The 21,360-nt window shown below is 38.0% G+C and overlaps 1 protein-coding gene across 6 annotated transcripts in view; it reads left to right on the forward strand.

Annotated features, from left to right (window-relative positions):
- Pikfyve (phosphoinositide kinase, FYVE-type zinc finger containing) overlaps window positions 1–21,360 on the forward strand; it is an 87,880-nt gene that overhangs the window by 14,496 nt on the left and 52,024 nt on the right. For 5 of the 6 annotated variants that reach the window (XM_041631808.1, XM_041631811.1, XM_041631809.1 and 2 more), the window contains 7 exons: window positions 419–626; window positions 2,558–2,647; window positions 8,788–8,926; window positions 12,260–12,417; window positions 15,114–15,225; window positions 16,514–16,661; window positions 17,175–17,342. In XM_041631808.1, the coding sequence (XP_041487742.1) occupies window positions 419–626; window positions 2,558–2,647; window positions 8,788–8,926; window positions 12,260–12,417; window positions 15,114–15,225; window positions 16,514–16,661; window positions 17,175–17,342 (1,023 nt within the window). The remainder of the gene's footprint in view (window positions 1–418; window positions 627–2,557; window positions 2,648–8,787; window positions 8,927–12,259; window positions 12,418–15,113; window positions 15,226–16,513; window positions 16,662–17,174; window positions 17,343–21,360) is intronic. The other variant, XM_041631812.1, reaches the window with a different exon arrangement.

A 21,360-nucleotide genomic window follows, 5' to 3' on the forward strand; every position in this document is an offset into this window, starting at 1 on the left:
GGGACCTTAGCATTACTTCATCCCTACGTACTATCTAGGGACAATAACTTGTTTCTGTTGTTATTCACTATATTAAGATCTGTTCTCATTGAAAGCACTACCTCTGATAGATCCCTCATTGCATGAATACAGTTATGAAAAAATATATTACAGCCACGATTTTCTGTTATTATTGGGTCAGATTTTCTTAACTGTTACAGATACTTGAAGTAGTTGAGAAGCTTGTTGAATTTATTGTAATAATAAATGTAGCATATACAGCAGACTCAGCCAAGTGTTCCACTTATTTGGAATGTCTTTTTGGTGGTCTTTACTTGAAGACACTTCCTTTTATTAAACTACCTATTAACACAAAGATTTAAAATATTTTATTAAATAATATATTACTGATACCTTTCCTTATTATTTTTCCTCCTAGGAGACCTCCGAGCGTGCACATACTGTAGAAAAATAGCCTTAAGTTATGCTCATTCCACAGACAGTAATTCCATTGGGGAAGACTTGAATGCTCTCTCAGATTCAACTTGCTCTGTGTCTATACTTGATCCAGGTGAACCTCGGACACCTGTTGGGAGTAGAAAAGCTAGTCGTAACATATTTTTAGAGGATGATTTAGCCTGGCAAAGGTACTGTCACTTGAATATAATGTGATTTAAATGAGAAATGCTTAGTCCTGTGACCTGTATTTTTCATTAACATTTATTTTTCTTATTATCTGCCAGTTTATTATTTTTTCCAGTTCATGTACAGAAGGATCATAGATGATTATGGATGGTGATTATATTAGCATTGAAATATAAGTGCATGAGAGGAGAGCTTTTATACAGGTGTATTTGCTCTTCTACTATTAAACCAAGAACAGAATACGTGGCAGGTGCATGATCCTTGCAGTAGGTGGTGATGAGGCAACAGAGTCATTGACATTAATACTTCCTGATGTAGTCCTCTTAGAGAAAGCAGAGTGCTCCTGAGATGTGGGTCTGTTTCCAAATTCAGTTAGTGGTTTTTTTATTGTTGTTGTTTTGAGTATTTGACGTGTTTATGTTTACACTGGAATCCAAGGTCCATCACTCCTTTTCTTTAGGAGAATTATCTTCTTACACATGACTCCTAATTTTTCCATGTCATCAATCTCAGAGTTTTAATTGCTTTTTTCTTTTTTTTATTTTGTTTTGGCTTTTGAGACTGAGACAGGGTTTCTCTGTGTAGCCCTGGCTGTCCTGGAACTCACTCTGTGGTCCAGTCTGACCCACCTGCCTCAGCCTCACAAGTGCTGGGATTGAAGGCATGCACCACATACCCATTTTAACTATCATTCTTCGGATGAGTAATTTTCTTAGTTACTTTTTAACAAGGAGAAGAATTAGTATATATCGCATATTTAAAAGGAAATGAATTATAACTAATTCATCATATTTGAACCCAGGGTCATAAGTAGAAAAAGTCACAAATCAATATGCACTAAGATTCTAATTATATATTGTTCAGAATTATATATGAAGATACAAATGCTATAGTTATTAGTTACTTGCCTCATTACTCTAACAGTGGTAAATGTAAATTCTTAGTAATTGTTTCATTGAGATTAGGGAAAAAGATGGTACTGGGTAGGGATATAGACTCTTCAATACAGTGGTAATTGAGTCTTCTCCTTAAAGTGCTTGATGGGTCTTTTGATGTTTGCAGCATCGCAGTCATATTATACTTTGTACACATTTTATAAACTTAATTGATTCTATATTTACTAAAACAGTATGAAGATTACATTCTTTAGCTTTTTTATTATTTTAGTTAACAATGCTTATTTCTGTGTGGTCCAGTTGTGTGGTCTCAGAATTTCCAAGTATGATTTAGTGAAGCATCGTGCAAGACAGAGGCTGGGCCTCAGAGACAGTTTTGGGCGCTGTGTTAAATCTCACGTGCCATGCTCCTTTAGTCAGCACATCTTCTTGGTGGGAAATTGTTTCTTTTTTTGACAGATGTTGATGCTAAAGTTCAGAAAGGTTACGTAGTGAATCTGAGGTCACGCAGCTGGTAAGAAATGGGCCCTGTTCTTGGACCTTGGTTTGTTGCTCTCTTTGGTACTATTCTTATGAGTTGTGGGACAGAGAATAGAATTTTCGAACACAGATTTTTTTTTTTTTAAACACAAATCACTTTCATCTTCTATATGTGGTATGGAGATGAGTTTTATAAATCACTTATCCAATCAAATTTGGTGGTTTATTGATATTCCGTACATTTAAAACATCATTTTTTTTTCTTTTTTCTTTTCTTTTTTTTTTTTTTTTTTTGAGACAGGGTTTCTCTGTGTAGCCCTGGCTTTTCTGGAACTCGATCTATAGATCAGAATAGCCTTTTCTGCCTCCTGAGTGCTGGGTTAAATGCGTGTACCACCATTGCCCAGTGAAACTGCACTTTTTGCCTCAAATAACTGAAAAGGACAAAAATGAACTGTATATAATCTCATTCTTGCAGGGAAAAATAATTTGCTTCAAAATTTGAAAGCATCTGCTTGCAGCCCCAACTGACCCCAGTGTTTTCATTTTCTTTATAGCTTGATTCATCCAGACTCCTCAAATAGTGCTCTTTCAACAAGACTTGTCTCTGTTCAAGAGGATGCAGGGAAGTCTCCTGCTCGAAACAGGTAAACACCTAATTGAAGCTACTCAGATTTGTGTTTATGTCCATAGAAATGAGAACAGACAGACAAACAGGTGAGATGATGTCCTTCCTCTCTTTGGTCGTTTCTCTTCCAGCTATTCCTTGATGATTGCAGATATTGGGACCTTCTCTGTCTTCTGGTTTAGTGAGGCATGTAGGCATTCTGTGAAAATGTGTACCAGGGAAACAGATGGTAGATGCTCAAGGGGACCACACCTGGTAGGAGTATGAGAGGTCCTGTGTGCTGCAGTAGACTGTCTCAGGATGGATGAATGGTCTCAGATGAGGAGCTATTGAAAGTAAAACAACAAAAAACAACAACAACAAAAAATTTCAATTGCTTTGTAAAATTGAAAATTGTAAAAGTCTTTTAAGAATATGGAAATAAATGTCCATATATTTTCCATTAAGATATACTTATATTTTGTCTGTTTATTTTGATACATTTTATATAGTACTTTTAAACCATTCAAGAGTAATGCCATCATTTTTTAGTTTTTTTGGTAAATAAGTTCAGAAAATGTTTTATGTTTGAGACAGGATCTTGCTGACCTCGGACTCAACTGTGTTCCCAGACTGGCTTCTTACTTACAGTCCTAGCTAACTCGTTGAGTGCTGGGATTGTAGGCAAGCACTGCTTACGCCAGCTGAGAATTCTTCTTTGTTTTTTTAGTAGCAGTTTTGACAAAATTAAACAGAAACTTGGAATCATACAGCATATAAATAGAAATAATAATTTCTTTCAGTTAGTAATGTGCACTTAAGTTTCCTCTATCTCTTCATGACTTATTGCATATTTTTCTTTGTTGCTAAGTAATATTCTAATTTCTAGATGTACCATAATTTACCTTCACCTTCTGAAAGTCATCTGGGTAAATTCCATGTTTTGGCGGTTGTATAGAAGACTGTGAACATCTGTGTGCAATTTTTTTTTTTTAAGTGAGACTTGTCTCATTACGTTGCTCTGTTTGTCCCGGAACTCACAGGGAGCTACCTGTTCATACCTTCTGCGTGCTGAGATTACAGGTGCACACCACCATACTCAGCCCTGTGTCCTTTTGTTGTTATGTGTGGATGTAGTTTTAACTTCATTTGGGTAAATACCAGAAAGCATGATTGTGGGATCAAATAGAAAGGAAATGTTTAGTTTTGCAGGGATTACCGAACTTTCTTCTAGCGTTTTTTCATTCCCGTAGGCAGTGCAGGAGAGTTCCTCTTCTACCACACCTTTCCAGCAATGCTGTTGCCAGTGTTTTGTAATAAAGTTGCCTTTTCCTGATAAGAATTGAACATTTTTTTCATTTACTTATTTACCTTGCGTGTGTCCTCTTTGTAAAAGGAGTCCATTTTGTGGTTACATTGCTTATTTTTTTCACTGTTGAGTTGTAAGAGGAGATATATATATATATATATATATATATATATATATATATATACCTTCTGCCTTCTAGTTTAGTATAATGGCCGAAAGGATGTGAGAAAGTGAGGCATATAGGTCGGTGGTGGCTCACACCTTTAATCCCAGCACTCTGGAGGCAGAGGCAGGTGGATCTCTGAGTTTAAGGACAACCAAGGCTACACAGAGAAACTCCGTCTCAAACAAAACAAAACAAATCTTTATTAAATGTATCACTTGCAAGTACTCTTTCGCTGGTCTTTTCATTTTTTGACATTGTTTACGGAGTATAAGTATTTTAATTGGAGTGTGCCTTTGGTGTTCTAAGTAGCTATTACTATATTCATCGCATCTAGGATTTCTCCTGTGTTATATCTTCTAGGTGTTTTGTAGTCTTGCATTTCATGTTTTGATTTGTGATCCATTTTGAATTATTTTTTTGTGGCGGGCATAACTTTGTTTATAATTCTTTTTGTATATGTTGACCCATTTGATCCAGTATCATTTATTGAAAAATCTTCTTTGCTCTTTCTTTGCCTTTGCTTCTTTATCAGAGGTCATTTGACTGTATTTGGAGGGTCTCGAACTCTGTTGTGCTTTATTGACATGTTTGTTTCTTTGTTTACCCATGCTTTATGACCCTGATAGGTGTAGTTGTATAGTCTTGAATTCAGGTAGTGTCAGTTCTCTAACTTTTGTCTTCTCTAACAGTGTGTTCACGGTTTGCTGGTTTTTTATTGTTTTGTTGTCCTTACAGTCTTTAGAGTCAGTATCTGCAATATAATTCACTCTGCTTTTGATCAAGATTGTGCTGACTCTGAATGTGTTTTAGAGAACTCTTTTTAAGAAAAGATTTATTTATTTTTATTTTATGTATATGTATGTTTTGCCTACATATATGTTTGTGTACCACATTCATGCAGTGCCCATGGAGACCAGAAGGGGGTGTCAGATCCTCCAGAACAATCATGTGGGTGTTGCGTGATGGCTGCTAGAAACATCCTGGATTCATTATATATTTGATTTTGAATTAATTTTTGGTTGTTGTATATTCAGAAAATTTTCATGTTTGCCAGATTTTTCAGGACCCCAAGATTTAATTATTTGGTCCTTTATGAGATCATGACAAATTAAAGAAAGTGGGCGCTACACCAGGTTCATTTATTACATTTGATTGTCATTTCTTTTGGTCTACTTTACTATGTAATAATTCCTTTATTTTCCTGATAATCAATTTGTAAAGAGATAGGCAGTTATTTAGTAGGATGTCCATTGGTTTGTGCTTGTCATATGTTTCTTGGATTGGCTTTATGGTATAATTTTTATCCTTTCTTCCTTCTTGAAAGGAATACTATAAAGTTTTGTGTAGTTTTCATTTTGTCCTACAAGAATGGGTACAGTTCTATTGTGTCATTGGTCGCACTGACTTAGGTTTTTGCTAAGATTATGTCTTAAGTTACCAGTTTTCCCTTTGTCATTTAGAAGAGATATGTGGGGGATTCTTTGAGGTTGCCTTGGTTCAGTCAGCAGTTTTAGCTTTCTGACTATTGCTCTAAGGCTATATAATATTTTTTCCTAACTAAATCAGTCCTTCTGTAATTATTAGGTGACATTCTAGCCTATGAAAACTTCCTCTTGTTGGAAAGTTAAAAAGGGGAATTTGGAGCATGCAGTGTTCTGATTTATTTTTTAAAAGGAGTCTGACTTCTGTAGTGAGTCTATTGGAGGAGAAGCCGGTGCAGCAGCAGCAGCCCAGGCTGGAGAACATACTTAGAGCCGCATATAAGTGGGGTGAGGGGTGTGAGCACACTAGAAAAGGACAAGTTCTGCATGTGTTTTGGTGCTGTGTGTAAATAGGACTTGCTAATAAATACAGTGTAGGCTAACCCAGAAAGGACATCAAAGGTGATTAAGGGTTTTTTTCCTGTGCAGCTTAAGTGTAGCATTAGCATTTATTGAAGTGCAGTGGAGGGTGGAGACATTAACAGTTTGATTTTAGACATGTTGAATTTGATATGTCATCTAGATATCCTAGAGAGATGTCAAGTGAACACATGATGGGTTAGAGGAGAAGTACTGGCTAGAGATAGGGATCTCAGCATTGTCATGTGTGAATGGTTTACAGCTATGATACTCATCAGGAAAGTGAATGGGAGAGGAGGGGTGGGGACGTGAAGAGGAGGCTGAGATGGACAGGCCAGGGAGGTGAGAGACCAGCCAGTGAGCAAAGGTGTTGAGCAAGGGAGGAATTTACTGCAGCTGTGTTACATAAGAAGCGTTAAAGCTGAGCATTGGATTTCGAACAACACCGGCGACCATAATAGACCATCTCAGTGAGTTGTTTGTCATCAAAGAGAGAAAAAGGAAGAATTGGAGATGGGAGTTTCACTGTAAAGAGGGAATTCACAGAAGGGTGGAGAGCAGAGCCAGATTTTAAAAAGTAAGAAGATGCTTTGCAGTACCCTTGTCAGCATGTGCAAGTACAGCTTTGCTGGTTTGTATGTCTCCCTGGGCTTTGGGTGGAAGGCGGGATCCACAAAGGTCTTCAGGCCAGATAGAATTGTGTCAGTGTCTGCTGTCTTAATAAAGTTTAGTCAGCATCCTTGTCATAGCTTGTTTACTAGAGCTTTTGACAGCAAAAACAACTAATTTTCTTTCATTCTTGATGGCACTTAATTAGCGTGCACTCAGGGAACCAGGCAGTGTGGGTGAGTGCACACACTGAGGGTAGACTTCAGTTAGCTGACTAAGACAGTGACAGCCTTTCACTAAAAGAAAATGTCAAGAAGCAAGTAATTGATTATTAACTAACTCTGCTAAATCTTTGAATGATTTATTTTAAAATATTTTTGTGTTTATACTGCACAGAGGGTGAATTTCCTCTTGAGACTTAGGGTTTTGGCTAGCACCTCTTAGTATTAGTGAACTGACTTTAGATAAATTTCCTTATACTTGATTCTTGAATGATGTGGGATTTCCTTCTGTACCATTAATTCATAAAGAAACTGCTTTGGACCTGTAGCAAGGCAGAACTTAGGTAGGCAGGGAAAGCTAGGCTGAATGCTGGGAGAAAGGAGGAGGAGTTAGGGAGAAGCCATGTAGCCCCACTGGAGACAGACGGATGGAACTTTATCTGGTAAGCCACAGCCACGTGGTGATACACAGATTAATAGAGATGATTAAATTAAGATCTAAGAGTTAGCCAATAAGAAGCTAGAGCTAATGGGCCAAGCAGTGATTTGAATAATATAGTTTCTGTGTGTTTATTTCGGGGCTGAGTGGCCAAGAGGAACAAGTGGCTCTTTCCAACACTTGAATTAAAGATTGTTTTACATTTAGTAGGATGGTGGTAGAACATGCCTTTAATCCTGCTCTTGGCAGGCAGAGGCAGACAGATCTCTGATTTTGAGGCCAATCTGGTCTATAAAGCAAGTTCTGGGACAGCCAGGACAAATAGAGAAACTCTGTCTTGAAAAAAATCAAAAAAAACCAAACCCCCAAATTTTATCATGTATATATTTATTATTATTTGTGTGTGTGTGCACATGTCACAGTATGCATGGAGATTCCTGTTCTACCATGTGGGGTCCAAGGTTTGAATTCAGATCAACAGGTTTGGTGGCAAACACCCCTACCAACTGAGTCACCCCACTGGCTCCTGGTTCTTGAATTTTTTTCCTAACCTGTAAAGTGAGCTAGTAATACTTACTCCATAGAATGTGTAGGTTACCCCAGAAATGAGTTATGTAGTGTCAAGTGATGTTTCTTTTCATCTTTTCTGTTGAAGCTAAAGTTAGATTTTATTTTTGTTTTTGTTGTAGATGATGACTAAAATTTCAATTAAATTAAAAATACATAAAAGCTTGGTGTTATGATATTCTATTTATAAGTCATATGATATGTGCATAGAAGCAAAGTTAAAGATATATGAGAATACTTACGGAACAAGAGGAAACACATTTCCTGTAACTTTTTTTTTTTTTACTGAAGAAATAGGTGTGTGTGTGTGTGTGTGTGTGTGTGTGTGTGTTGGTTTTTTGAGAGACAGGATTTCTCCGAGTAGCACTTTCTGTCCTGGAACTCACATTGTAAACCAAGCTGTTCTCAAACTCAGAGATCTTCCTGCCTCTGCCTCCCAAGTGCTGGGGTTAAAGCCATGTGCCACCACCACCTGGCCTGTATAATATTATTTGAGCACAGTATTTTAAATACAGGCCTACTAATGAGAAGGAAAATAATTTTTTTCTTGAGGCTGATGTAATTAGTTTTCCTATTATCAGATTCATTGCAAGATGTTCAACTCTAAAACTGATTCTTCTAATTTCTGGGTGATAGAAAAACAAGGGCAGGCTGGATTTGGCATGCATGCCATACTGTGTTTAACCCAGAGACGCAGGTTATTGTATGTAGTTGTTATTTCTTGTTTTTCTCAGTTATAAAAATTAATTTCCAGTATTTTTTACAAGCAGAGTTTGTGTTCTTCCTTTGAAATACTAATAGACAAACTATATAATTGTTTTCCTATAGTATTTAAAACTGTTCAAATTTTTTTGCTCAAACATTTGTTTCTGGTGTCCTTCCTGCTTTTCTCTAGTGGTAGTCCACCCTCATAACTACGAATATCGTTCCTCTAGCAATAGCTTCTAAACATGTGAGTATGAATTTCACTTAACTCCATTCACAGGTGAATTTAAAATTGTGATTGTACTTTTTGTTTTTATTTCCAGATCAGCCAGCATTACTAATCTGTCACTGGATCGATCTGGTTCTCCTATGGTTCCTTCATATGAGACATCTGTCAGTCCCCAGGCTAACCGAACCTATGTTAGAACAGAGACTACTGAGGATGAACGCAAAATTCTTCTGGTACCAGTCCAGCATCTAACCTGTTGCTAGTTTTGAGCGTAAAAAATGATGACTTTTTATTCCCATAAAGAAATAAATACATAAGTGTCAGCTGGGCTTGATATGCATGCCTGTAAATCCTGTACTGGGAAGGAGGAGGCAGGAGAATCATGAGTTTTGAGGCTCGCTTGGGATAATTGGGGTGTTGCTCTAAAAAAATAAAGTTTACGAATTAGACAGGGAATGAATTAGCTTAACCTTTAATTTACTAGCATCACCTGAGAAACTGGGTAAATACTCTTTCATACTCATTGTATTACTGTTTTCTTTCCCCCTTTCATTTGACAAAATCATTTATCTAATACAAGAATTGAAGTTAGATTGTAGTTTGCTTAAACTTTGAAACATCATTCTTACATACATGGAAAACTCTGAGAAACTTTAATTTCAACTGTTTATATGACATAGTAATTGGTTCTTTTTTTTTTTGGTTCTTTTTTCAGTTTATGTATATGTAAAACATTTGTCAAATTCTAAGAACAATTCAAAGAAATGAAAAATAAGACTTTTGTCTTAAAGAGGTTAATTCAAAAAACAGAAATGAGATCGGTGGGAATATTTTTACTAGTGAAAGAAGTAATATTTTATTTTATAATTTTATTGTGTTTGAGACATGACCTCTCTGTGTTGCCTCAGTTTTCTCTATGTAGATGAGAGTGTCCTTGAATTCACAGAGATCTGCCTGCTTCTGCCTCCCAGATACTGGGATTAAAAGGTGCATACCACTGTGCCCAGCTTTGAAATGCTACTTTAATAATAAAAATGTATCAAATGTATAACACAGGTATATATTATAGAGAAATAAAATAGGAAGATTGTTAGCAGTTGAGGGAGTTAGGAAGTCTTCAAGGGCTCTAACTGGATTTCAAAGGCTGAAATTACTTTTGATAGGCAGAATGTGAATCTTACTTAAGGATATTACAAAGGTGTAGATTTAGGATCAAAGCATTTTCCATGGACAGTAGAATTTGTTTGTTGAGTTTAAGTTGGAATCAGTGACTAGTTAGATGAAGGTTATTTTGATTTATCATTGGGAACCAATAAATTCATTCTGTCTATTTACCATTTTAGAAGTGATAGGACCTGGGAAAATGCAGCCAACAAATGACTGTGTTCTGACATCTCCCTCTTTTTAATTTTTTATTAGTAGATATCCAGAATGGTTTTGATTTGAGATGTTGTAGCTAAATCTAGCATTCTGTGTAATACTCTGCCACCAATACAGGGATCCCAACTATGTCCAGTACCATTGGTTACATTATTATATTGATCAGAAAAATCGAGAGAATAGCTTGAAAAGAGACCCATATGATTAGTAGTTCCGGACCTTTGTAGAATTTAAGTCCATATTTGCCTTTTAATAGGAACACAAATGTTATGATGTTGTATGCAAATAGGAAGTGATTTAAATCCCAAAGAAAAATTAAACTCAGTTCTGTCTTTAGATGAATGAAGGAGTTTATGATGGTCCTAAGGTCCAAGCATAGACACGGAGTCATTAGTAAAGATAACAGGAGCTGGATCCATTAACTCTGCCTGAGTTGAGGCGAAGGAGGATGAGAAACATAAGTGTTCAGAGGCACACTCTGAAGATGCACAGGTCAAAGCAATAGATACAGCAAATTTCCAGCTAAAGGACAAAAGGAGATATTGACCATATCATCAGAGGTCCTGTCTGCCGTTGTGGGATCAAATAAGGCCCTGTGCACCAAGGGAAAAGAAAACACACAGAGTCCTATTTCACCTGACAAGCTCTCTCTGCATATCGCTTCCCAACTGACTTTTAGTGGTGGCTCACGCCTTTAATCCCACTACAGAGACAGAGGCAGGTGGATCTCTGTGAGTTCAAGGCCAGCCTGGACGACAAGAGCTAGTTCCAGGACAGGCTCCAAAACCACAGAGAAACCCTGTCTTGAAAACAAACAAACAAAAAAACTAACCCAAAAAACCTGAGTGTTAAGGGTAATATAACAAGGATCAAATTCATAAATCCATGTAATTGCTGACATTGGGTTCTTCCCTGATTTATTAATTGAGAGCAAGAGGAGTAAGGTAAGCAGTTGGTACTTTATGGCTCTTATGGTGTGAATAAATCCATTCCAAAGGTTTATCCTCTTGGGCTAAGTGGGGAAAGCAAGTAAGCTTAAAGGAGGCGAAAGATCTACATGATACACAAATGCGTCTTTTAGTCTAGATTCAAAGTGCTGTAGGTCTTTTCTTCTCAAAATCATATGCAAGGACTGTCCGTGCCATCTTTCCTTCTAGAGAAGCCTTCTCTGGTTTCTGCCCCTTTATTCACACTCACCTCCTTCTGTGAGTATCCTTGCTTTCTTATCTCATAGCCCATTTCAGTCCCTGTTCCTGGCGCCACCTTTTTACCTCTCTAGCTGGTGGTGGGACTTGGGAGAATGGAGCTGGTAAAATGAGGCAGGTTAAAGTCTCATGCAATTGCCAATTTTATTCAGAGCATCAGACGAATTTATATTCTGAGGGTAAGAGGAGTCACATGAGATATGTACACTCAGAGCAAGCCACACGTGGAGATCAAGTCTCATGTGGCAAAAACATGTTTTCCTGTAGAGGCATATAAATAAATAGCAGTAGCCAGTTATGATGAGTAATCTGAATTAAACTCCTATCTGCTATACCTGGGAGGAGCATAAAAACACCTTCCAGGAACAATTCCGTGTTTTAAAGAAACTAAGGTCACAAGACTCTTGCCTTGTTTTCTTGGAGTTTTCCCATAAGCACTCAGAATTCTCACACCTCTCCATATTTTGGACCTTGTTCCAACATCTGTCCTTACATGTTTACGTTTGAACTTGTAGTTCATGAATTTCTTTGAAAGTTTTCTTAAGTAGGAAGCTATTTAACAAAGACTTTTCTTTAGAAACATTTACTGGTCACTTGAGAATAATGGGGGGACATCTAGAATCTGTGGAGTGGAGGCTACTCTAACTAGGTTTGTGTAATTGACTGTCGTCTTTGTCTACCTTGATTTGTCTCCATAGAATGTATTGTGTGCTTAACTGAGAGACAAGTAATATGTGCCATTGACTGAAAAAGAAGGAACATTTGAAATATTTTGTTTTGAAGAGAAAAAAAAAAAAAACCCGAATGAGTCGAATTGAAGCTGTTTCCATGCATGTGCCATTTATACCGAATGACTTCCACAGTTAGCAGCTGTGAGGGACTCCACACCCAGATTCCATCTGAGATCGCAGCCATAGGAGCCTCTGAACAGGTACCCAGAACCCTTTCAGGGCTAGCTAACTGCTTTTCATGTGATTGCAGGACAGTGTCCAGTTAAAAGATCTGTGGAAGAAAATCTGCCACCACAGCAGCGGGATGGAATTTCAGGATCACCGCTACTGGCTGAGAACACATCCCAACTGCATTGTCGGAAAGGAGTTAGTCAACTGGCTAATCAGAAATGGACACATTGCTACAAGGTATTATAATTTTAAGATGTTTTGAAATTATTCATTAGTTTATTGCTTATTAATGACGAGGATGTATATTTGAATATGTAAGGGTATCTTTTGCGAGTTATGATGTTTTATGGATTTGATGGTTTGAGGAATAAGCTCTTTAACTTCCTTCATCTGATGAAAATGTTTGCAAGGAACTTGATTGGGGTCACAATTTACTATACTTAAAAACAAGGACTTGCAGCTGGTGAGATCAATCAGTGGGTGAAGGCACTTGTTCCCAAGCCGGAAGACCTGTGTTGGACTAACCAAATCCGCATGCTACAAGAGGAGGACTAATAAAGTGAAAAGCCCCATGGGAAAAACTGGGTGCAACAATGTACACCTGTAACCCAGCTTGGGGGGGCAGAGGCCAGAGGTTCAGCTGGTAAGCTGGTCTAAGTGTAATTGATGAACTCCAATTATCTATAGTGAGATACCCGTCTCAAAAGATAGGTGGGTATCAATTGAGGAAGACACTTCCTGTTGATTCAGCTGCTCGCTTCACCACATGAGCACCCGTGTGCACACAAACACACAGGACCTGAAACGTGCAGTAACTCTTCAGATGGAGCCCTAGCAAAGCTGGATAGGAGACTGTAGCTAGAGTCTAAGGTCAAAGGGTTTTCTTGTCACTCTTCTGTAATCCAGACATTGAGTCCGTAACTCATTTCTGGAGGGACCTAGTCTGTCTCAGAGATCATATATAAAACATATGACAGACAGGATCTGCTGTTTTTTGTGTTAGCTACTTTTCTGTTGCTGTGATATTATACTATGTCCAAGGAAATTTATAGAAGAAAGAATTTATTTTGGCTTAAGGTTATAGAGGGTTAAAGTACATAATGATGGGTATCTTAGTTAGAATTTCTGCTGCTATGGTCAAACACCTTACACATATGTAACGACAATTAACTATAAAAAAAGAGGTCATGAATTTGAAAGAGCAAGGAGGGTATGTGGGAGGGCTTGGAGGAGGAAAGGGGAGAGAGAAATGATGTAATTATAATCTCAGAATAAAAAAATAATTGAAAACAAAACACAACACAACAGCATGACCAAAGGCTCCTGAGGAAGAAAGGGTTTGTTTCAGCTTACAACATTCAGGTCACACTCCATCACTGAGGGAAGTCAGCACAGGAATTCAAGCAAGGGTGTAGAGGCAGGAACTGAAGTAGAAGCCTTGGAGGAATGCTGCTTACTGGCTTGCTCTCTCAGGCTTGCTCAGCCTCCTTTATTACATACCTGCTATCACCTGCTGAGGAGTGGGAGCACCTGTAGTGTGTTGGGCCTTTCCCTATCAGTTATTAATCAAGAAAATCCTCCAGAGGTTTGACCACAGCCATTCTAGTGGGGGCGTTTTCCCAAGTAAAGAAAAACAAAAACAAGCAGAAAACAAACAAACAAAAAAAAAAACCTAAACAGAACAGCAGCAGTAGCATTCCAGCAGGCAGCAGGCATGGCGACAAGAACAGGATGCTTAGAGCTCACATCTTGAACCACAGTAGAAGGGCAGGAGGTTTGCACTCTGAAAGTTGGCCTCCATTAACATAATTCCTCCAGCAAAGCTTCATCTTTTAAATCCCCCCAAACACTACCATCAACTAGGAAACACATCTAGCATATGGGAACTGTCTCAGTCACCGTTCTGTTGCTGTGAAGAGACACCATGACTGTGGCAACTCTTCTTATAAAGGAAAACATTTAATTAAGTTTACAGTTTCCGAGATTTAGTCCACTACCATGGCAAGAAGTGTGGTATGCAGGCAGGTGTGGTGTGGCAGAAGGAGTTGAGTTCTACATCTTGATCTGCAGGCAGCTGGAGGAGACTGTGTACCACACGGGGTGTAGCTTGAGCATCTGAGACCTCAAAGCGCACCCCCACAGTGACACACTTTCTCCAAAGGCCATACCTCCTAATAGTGCCACTTCTGTGCGCCAAGCTTTCAAACATATGAGTCTGTGGGGGCCATTCCTATGCAAACCACTACACCTTTCAAGTTAAGATGTCTCTTAGTGTTTGATACTTGCTCAGATGAGTCTCCTCTCATGAGAAGGGATAAGAAAGAAATAGCGATAAGCAGGAACCTCTGGGTCATAATTTGGTTGTAAGTCTTTTTACTTTTGTGTCTTTAGTCAAACTTTTCAGTCTCTTTGAGATTTGGACCCCTTAGTTTCAATGGTAGGGAAATGATTTAGTATTGTAAGTAAGCTGTGGGTATTGAACAAAATAATGTTGGCTGAGTGCTTTATAAATTTGTGAAATGTCATATACTGTAATGTGTTGTTTCCATTTCATTCATGTATTTCATATCTCTTTAATATTTGTGTTTTTTTTAATCAGGACAGGAAGTTGTTTGAGTATAGGAACCATGCCATTCTCAGTGTTTTTACTTTGTTAAGGATGAGTGTGAATGCCTCATGTACCCAGTGCATGCTTACTGAAATTCAGATAAGCTTGGTTTTAGGTCTACTTACCAGTAGTTTCTCCTTCGCTGTAGTGCCTAGTAGAGTTTGTTTTCAGTAGTTCTTTCTTATCCCTATTTATCTAAAGACCATTTGATAGTTTCTCTTAGATTAGAAATAAAAATTTAAAAAAAGAAGTGTTTTATTATGTGCCTGACATACATTACTCTGTATGACTTTGTAAAATTTCAGTTTTCTTGGTCTTGATTTAGGGCACAAGCGATAGCAATTGGACAAGCGATGGTTGATGGACGTTGGCTGGACTGTGTCAGTCATCATGACCAGCTTTTCAGGGACGAGTATGCTCTGTATAGACCGTTGCAGGTAATTGGTAGGGATACTGCTGATAAGAATGTAGTAGCTCGTTTCGAAATTCTGTTTTCCTTAGTAGGACTAAAAAGTGGGTGAATGGCCTAAAGACTCTGTTTCTAAACCTCTCAGACTCAGTGCAGGGGAAGTGCTCCTCCACTGAATGACCTCCCTCTAGGATCAGGTCTGCAGTGTGCTGTGTCTTTGCTCACACTGGGCTTCTGGTACTTATTTTACTTGCCATTTAATTTTAATGCTTTTCTTTTTTACTTTCTTTATCTTGAGGACTAAGAGGGAGATTTTAGAACTAAGAGTGGAAATCAAAGTGACTTGAAAATTTGATATTAGCTATTGAGATAGATTTTGACTCTGTATACAAATCGTACACTAACGATTTAATGCTAAAATTTATTTTATAAGAATGAAAATTATTTATAGATAATTATGTTTGTTTGTTTTGTTTTTTTGAGACAGGATTTCTCTGTGTATCCCTGGCTTTCTGAAACTCACTATAGACCAGGCTGGCCTTGAACTCAGAAATCTACTTGCTTCCACCACCTGGCTATAGATAAATATTTTAGAAAAGATGTGATTCTTTAAATTTTGGTTTGTGTAAAAGAATACACACACACACACACACACACACACACACACACGCATATATATTCATATGGTGAAACTGTGAGCAGCTTGTGAATGAAGATTTATAAACTGAAATTGGAAGCCCCATAATTAGAAATGACCAGTAGCCTCATAGAGTGGTGTGCTATAATTTGTTAGAATCGGATTGTTTTCTAGGGGGTTAGAGTTGCCAGGGTTAGACTACATTTTATGCTATCTTCACCCAGCACTAAAGGATGAGGTGACACCTTGCCAACTACATATCAAAGAAATGTTTATCTGTAAAATGCTACATTTGCTTTGTAGCAGTGAAAATTATAATTTTAAGAGTATGATTATCGGGCTGGAGAGATGGCTTAGAGGTTAAGAGCACCTGCTGCTCTTCCAGAGGTCCTAAGTTCAATTCCCAGCAACCAAATGATGGCTCACGACCATCTATAATGAGAGCTGGTGCCCTCTTCTGGAATGTACATGCTAGCAGAACATTGTATGCATAATGAACAAACAAATAGTGTGGTTATCAATACGATACTACTGCTTTGTACCTCCTTTTTGTTATTTAGCTATTTTTATGTGAATTTATTGGGTTGTTAGAGTTATAGAAATGTAGGCCACAACTTCTTTATCATATGCTGATGCTGTCACTTAGGCTCAGTTGCTCAGTTTGCTTTGATCCTTTCAGAGTACCGAGTTTTCTGAAACACCTTCTCCAGACAGCGACTCAGTGAACTCTGTGGAAGGACACTCTGAACCATCCTGGTTTAAAGACATAAAATTTGATGATAGTGACACAGAACAGATTGCTGAAGAAGGCGACGATAATTTGGCTAGTAAGTTTGACTTTCGAATGTTGTAGTGTTTATGGCTTATTGCTGTGCTGAAATGGTGAAATGATTGTCTTGTGTATGATTTATGGTTCCCACTTGATGTCAGCATGTGATAGTAGTGATCCTTGCTTAGATACAGTATTTTCTGAAGGCAGCTTGTTAGTCAACTGACATTTCTGGATGTTGCCATGGCCTCTAGTTTGCAGCAGCTTAAAAGTAACTCTTGAGCTAATATTGCAGCAGGCAGCTTTCTTATCTCTCCACTGTGGTATCGACTCTCTCTCTGCAGAACCTCCAGTATATTTTCTCTTTAAAACCTCTTTTAAAAATTCGTTTTAAATTTAACATGCTTAAATTTATTAAGTCTACCCAGAAGAACGTGAAAATACTGTATCCATTTTGGTATTGCACATTGGGCTTGTGTATTAAAATTTTTTTCCTTTCCTCCAATGCCCTGATAAAACCCATTTTTACTCCCCTCTCCCTGTATTCCTTTCCCCTTCCCAACACTAAAAGATTCTGCCAGTCCTAGCAAGCGCACCTCAGTCAGCAGTTTCCAGTCCACAGTGGACAGTGACTCAGCCGCTTCTATCAGCCTGAACGTGGAGCTGGACAACGTGAACTTCCATATCAAGAAGCCCTCCAAGTACCCACATGTGCCCCCTCACCCTGCTGACCAAAAAGGTAGGAGGCAGTCACCACCTGGATGGGCCCTAGGGTCTCATTACAGCTTGTCCTCTGCCTTCCTCTGTCCCAAAAGGCTGACGGGCTCTGGAGTGGGTTTTGTTCGGATCCCCCTCACCCCGTACTCCTCCCCACACCTTTTTTTGTTGATTCTTTTTATTTCTTATTTTCTCCCTTTGCACTACCATGCCCAGTTTAAAGCATATAGTCTTTAAAAGGAACTGTATCTGACTGTTCTTCCCATAATGTGCAACTTCCAAGGTGGAAATTCTTTGCATTTATAACATGGACGTTCTGCTCTATTCTTTTGTCTTTTCCTCATTTAACATCACAAATCCTCTTTGCCTGTGCTGTTCTGCTTGAGTGTAGATGGGGGAAATTATTCATTTATGTTCATTACATTTATTTTAAAATGTCTTCTCTAGTGAGAAATGAATTCTTTTGTAATTAATTCTTTAGCTGTCTTATTTGATTTTTTAGTTTGTGAACTCAAAAATACTAATGACCACATTAAAAAAAATCCGAAAAACAAAAACATGATGTAAAAGGAAAGATACAGCAAACCTTTTCTAATATGTAACATAGCAGCATGAATTGATTGCTCCTTTTTAAACATGTAGGATGAGATATATATTATTAGATACAATTAGAAACTAAGTTCAGGTAAAACCTAATGAAGCTAATGCACCATTTTTTTCAAAGAAAATAAAATAAGTAATTATGGGAGTTCATTTAATAATAATCATCAAAACATCTTTATTATAAATATAATGCTCAATTCCATGGTTTTATGCAGTATTTGAATTTTAAACATTTAACTCTGTAAAACTGAATTGCTTCTGAAATGGTTGCCTAATTCTTTGCTACTCTTTACTTTGAACCTAAAAATAATAAAAATTTATAGAACCTAAAATTTATTTCATAATTTGAAATATTTACATCCCCAAACAAATTTCTCATAATTGTCAACTATTATCAAGATGTGATAAAATGTTAATTAAGATAATCGTGATAATAAAAGGTGCTTCTTATTTAAAAAATAAGGCAGAGAGAGAGAGAGAGAGAGAGAGAGAGAGAGAGAAAGGAGATTTGACCATAGGTGAGCTTTTAGAGAGAGAGAGAGAGAAAGGAGATTTGACCATAGGTGAGCTTTTAGGTGAGTGTGAAGGGCATTGTGGAGATCTGACCCTTGTGAGACTGTACTGTACGCCACAGTTCCATGAGATTAGGCTTTTGATAGGGAGGGGTCAGCAGAAGACTGTCGTGACAGGACATCTGCCCTCTGAACATGCATGCTAGCTGTTCCATTTTGCTGAAAGCCAAGTGTAAAGTACACTTGCTGTTTGCTGGTGGTTTTACCCCTTGTAATGTTAAGGATGTTCCGAAAAGTTTGAAAAAAGTAGTCTTTGATCATAGAATTCCTAATGGCAGAGGGTGGACTGCTAAGCTGGCACACATATACTTTAGGAAGGAAACCTAACACAGAATGTTGGGTGAGGAATGGAACTGGAGACTTCAAAAATGACATTTTTGCCAACCTCAGTATAACTCCCTGGAGAATAAAAAGAGAGATACTTGCAATTGAAAGCTCATGATTCTTCTTGGAAACTGCCTTGCTTTAAGGGGAAGAGACAGAAATCATAAATAAATAAAATCTTTAAAAAAAACTTTTTAAAGATGTGAGCGGTAGCTGTCACGTGATGATAAGTCTGAAGGAAGCTTACATACTTGTTAAGAAAAATAGCAGGAGGCTAGAGAGGTGATGGGCCAGTGGTTAAGAGCGCTGGCTGCTCTTCTAAAGGACCTGGGTTCAATTCCCAGCACCTACATGGCAGCTCACAGCTGGTCCATGACTCCAGTTCCGAGGAATCTGACACTCTCACACAGACATATGTGAAGGCAAAATACCCGATGCATATAAAATTTTAAAAAAATAAGAAAAATAACAAAGATCTTTACGATAACTAGTATAACATGAGAAACATGTTAAGAGTATTCTCTTGAGTTAAGGATAAAACTCTGGTATAGTGATTACCTAACAGGCTATGGAGTCTGAAATAGCTTTATAATAATCTGTTGCTTGGTTAAAATGCTAAAATGATCATTGTCTATTAGATGCTGGTAGGCAGAGGATGTCCTAAGTTACCCTATAGGGCTTTGCTTCCCATAGTCATGATTGTCCAACACTTATTAGTGTAGATTAATAGTATAAAATAATAGGTTTCACCGGGCAGTGGTGGCGCACGCCTTTAATCCCAGCACTTGGGAGGCAGAGGCAGGCGGATCTCTGTGAGTTCGAGACTAGCCTGGTCTACAAGAGCTAGTTCCAGGACAGGCTCCAAAACCACAGAGAAACCCTGTCTCGAAAAAGCAAAAAAAAAAAAAAAAAAAAAAAAGATAATAATAATAGGTTTCATTATGACTTTTTTCATATATTCATAAATCTTTTCACATTTGTATTTGGGAGTTATATGGTATAAAGTGATGCAATGACGTTTGTATATAAAGAACAATGAGTCAATAAAACCAGTTCACATCTGGCATCTCAGGAACTAACTTTTTTTTTATGACAAGAACCTTCAAATTTTACTTTCTTAGGAATTTTGAAATATCTACTACACATTACCATATTGCATCAATCATGCTATAAAGTAGATCTCAGTTCCTTTTCATAACTGAAACTTCTACCCTAGACCAGTTCTTCCCTATTCTCCCTACTCCCTGGCCACCGGCGCCTACTATTCTGCCCACTGTGAGCTTTATTGTTGTATGGAAACATGCAAAGCATAGCGTGTTTGGTTGGAGTCAGCAGTGCTACTGCTAATACTGACGTCTAGTTTGTAGCTTGCTTGAATGATTGTGCACAATATTGAAATGATACCAGCAGGAAGAATATCCTCCTAGGTTTTGTTATAGGACTTGCCATGTCTATAGTCAGTTTGTTTAGCACTTTGTGTGGGGGGGTTGTGTGGGACATATGTTTATATGAAATCTTGTGTATGTGTGTGTATGGAGGAGGCCAAAGGTCAACATTGGCTATCTTACTCAGTATTGTTCTTTACCTTATTTTTTGAGACAGGTGAATCTGGAACTTGCTGATTTTGTTAGACTGCCTGGTTGACAAGCCCCAGGATCCTCCTGTTTCTATTTCCTCACTGCAGGATTACAGGCGTGTGCTGCTACATCCAGACTTCTTTACACGAGTGCTTGGAATCTAGACTCAGGTTCTCGTGCTTGTGTGACGAGCACTTTGCAGGCTGAAGTCATCCCCTCAGTTTCTGTTCGATACTTTATAAACATTTCCATTTCCATTTTGATGTATATTGTTGTTTTGCCTCCGTGTATGTATGTGTACCATGTGTGGGCCTGGTGCTGTAGAAGCTAGAAGAGGCCAGTGGATTTCCTGGACCTAGATTTACGGATGGTCGTGAACCACCATGTGGGTGCTGGGAATTGTACCCAGGTTCTTTGGAAGAGCAGCTAGTGTTCTAACCACTGAACTAGCTCTTCAACCCCTGTTCAGTAGTTTTTTATAAGTGTGTAGTAACTGTCTAGAATAATGCATTTCATTGTGCTATTTTCATATATGCATATAACATACTTTGTATTTTCTAAAAATTGTTCTAAGAAAGTATTGACCAAGGGCCAGTGGAGAAATGAAGGCTTAATGTCATTGTCCCTAAGGTATCTGAAAGAAAAGGTGGGAATTTTGTATGTAAAAGAGTCAAGTTCAATAGTTTGGGGTAGTGAGATTCTGCCACTTGGCTTTGGAGGTGTTCACGTTGAATCTGGATGTCCACCTGTCAGGGTTATGGAGGATAGATGCTAACATCTGGTTAGAGATTAGCTGGATTTAATGTCCTTCCGATTTTCTTTTAGCTCCAAATCCGTGAGATGAAAATCTGGCCTTAGAACTTATAAGAGCGTTCCTTTAGCTCACTCAGCAAGAATATTAGAAAAGAGGGTTTACCACTAGAAAGAGGATAGTTTTTAGGTGGATCTGATTGGTTGTTTACAA

Source organism: Microtus oregoni, unplaced genomic scaffold (assembly GCF_018167655.1).
Source record: "Microtus oregoni isolate MIOR12 unplaced genomic scaffold, Mior012 000038F_ref0000394, whole genome shotgun sequence".
In the NCBI taxonomy this organism is placed as follows: Eukaryota; Metazoa; Chordata; class Mammalia; order Rodentia; family Cricetidae; genus Microtus; species Microtus oregoni.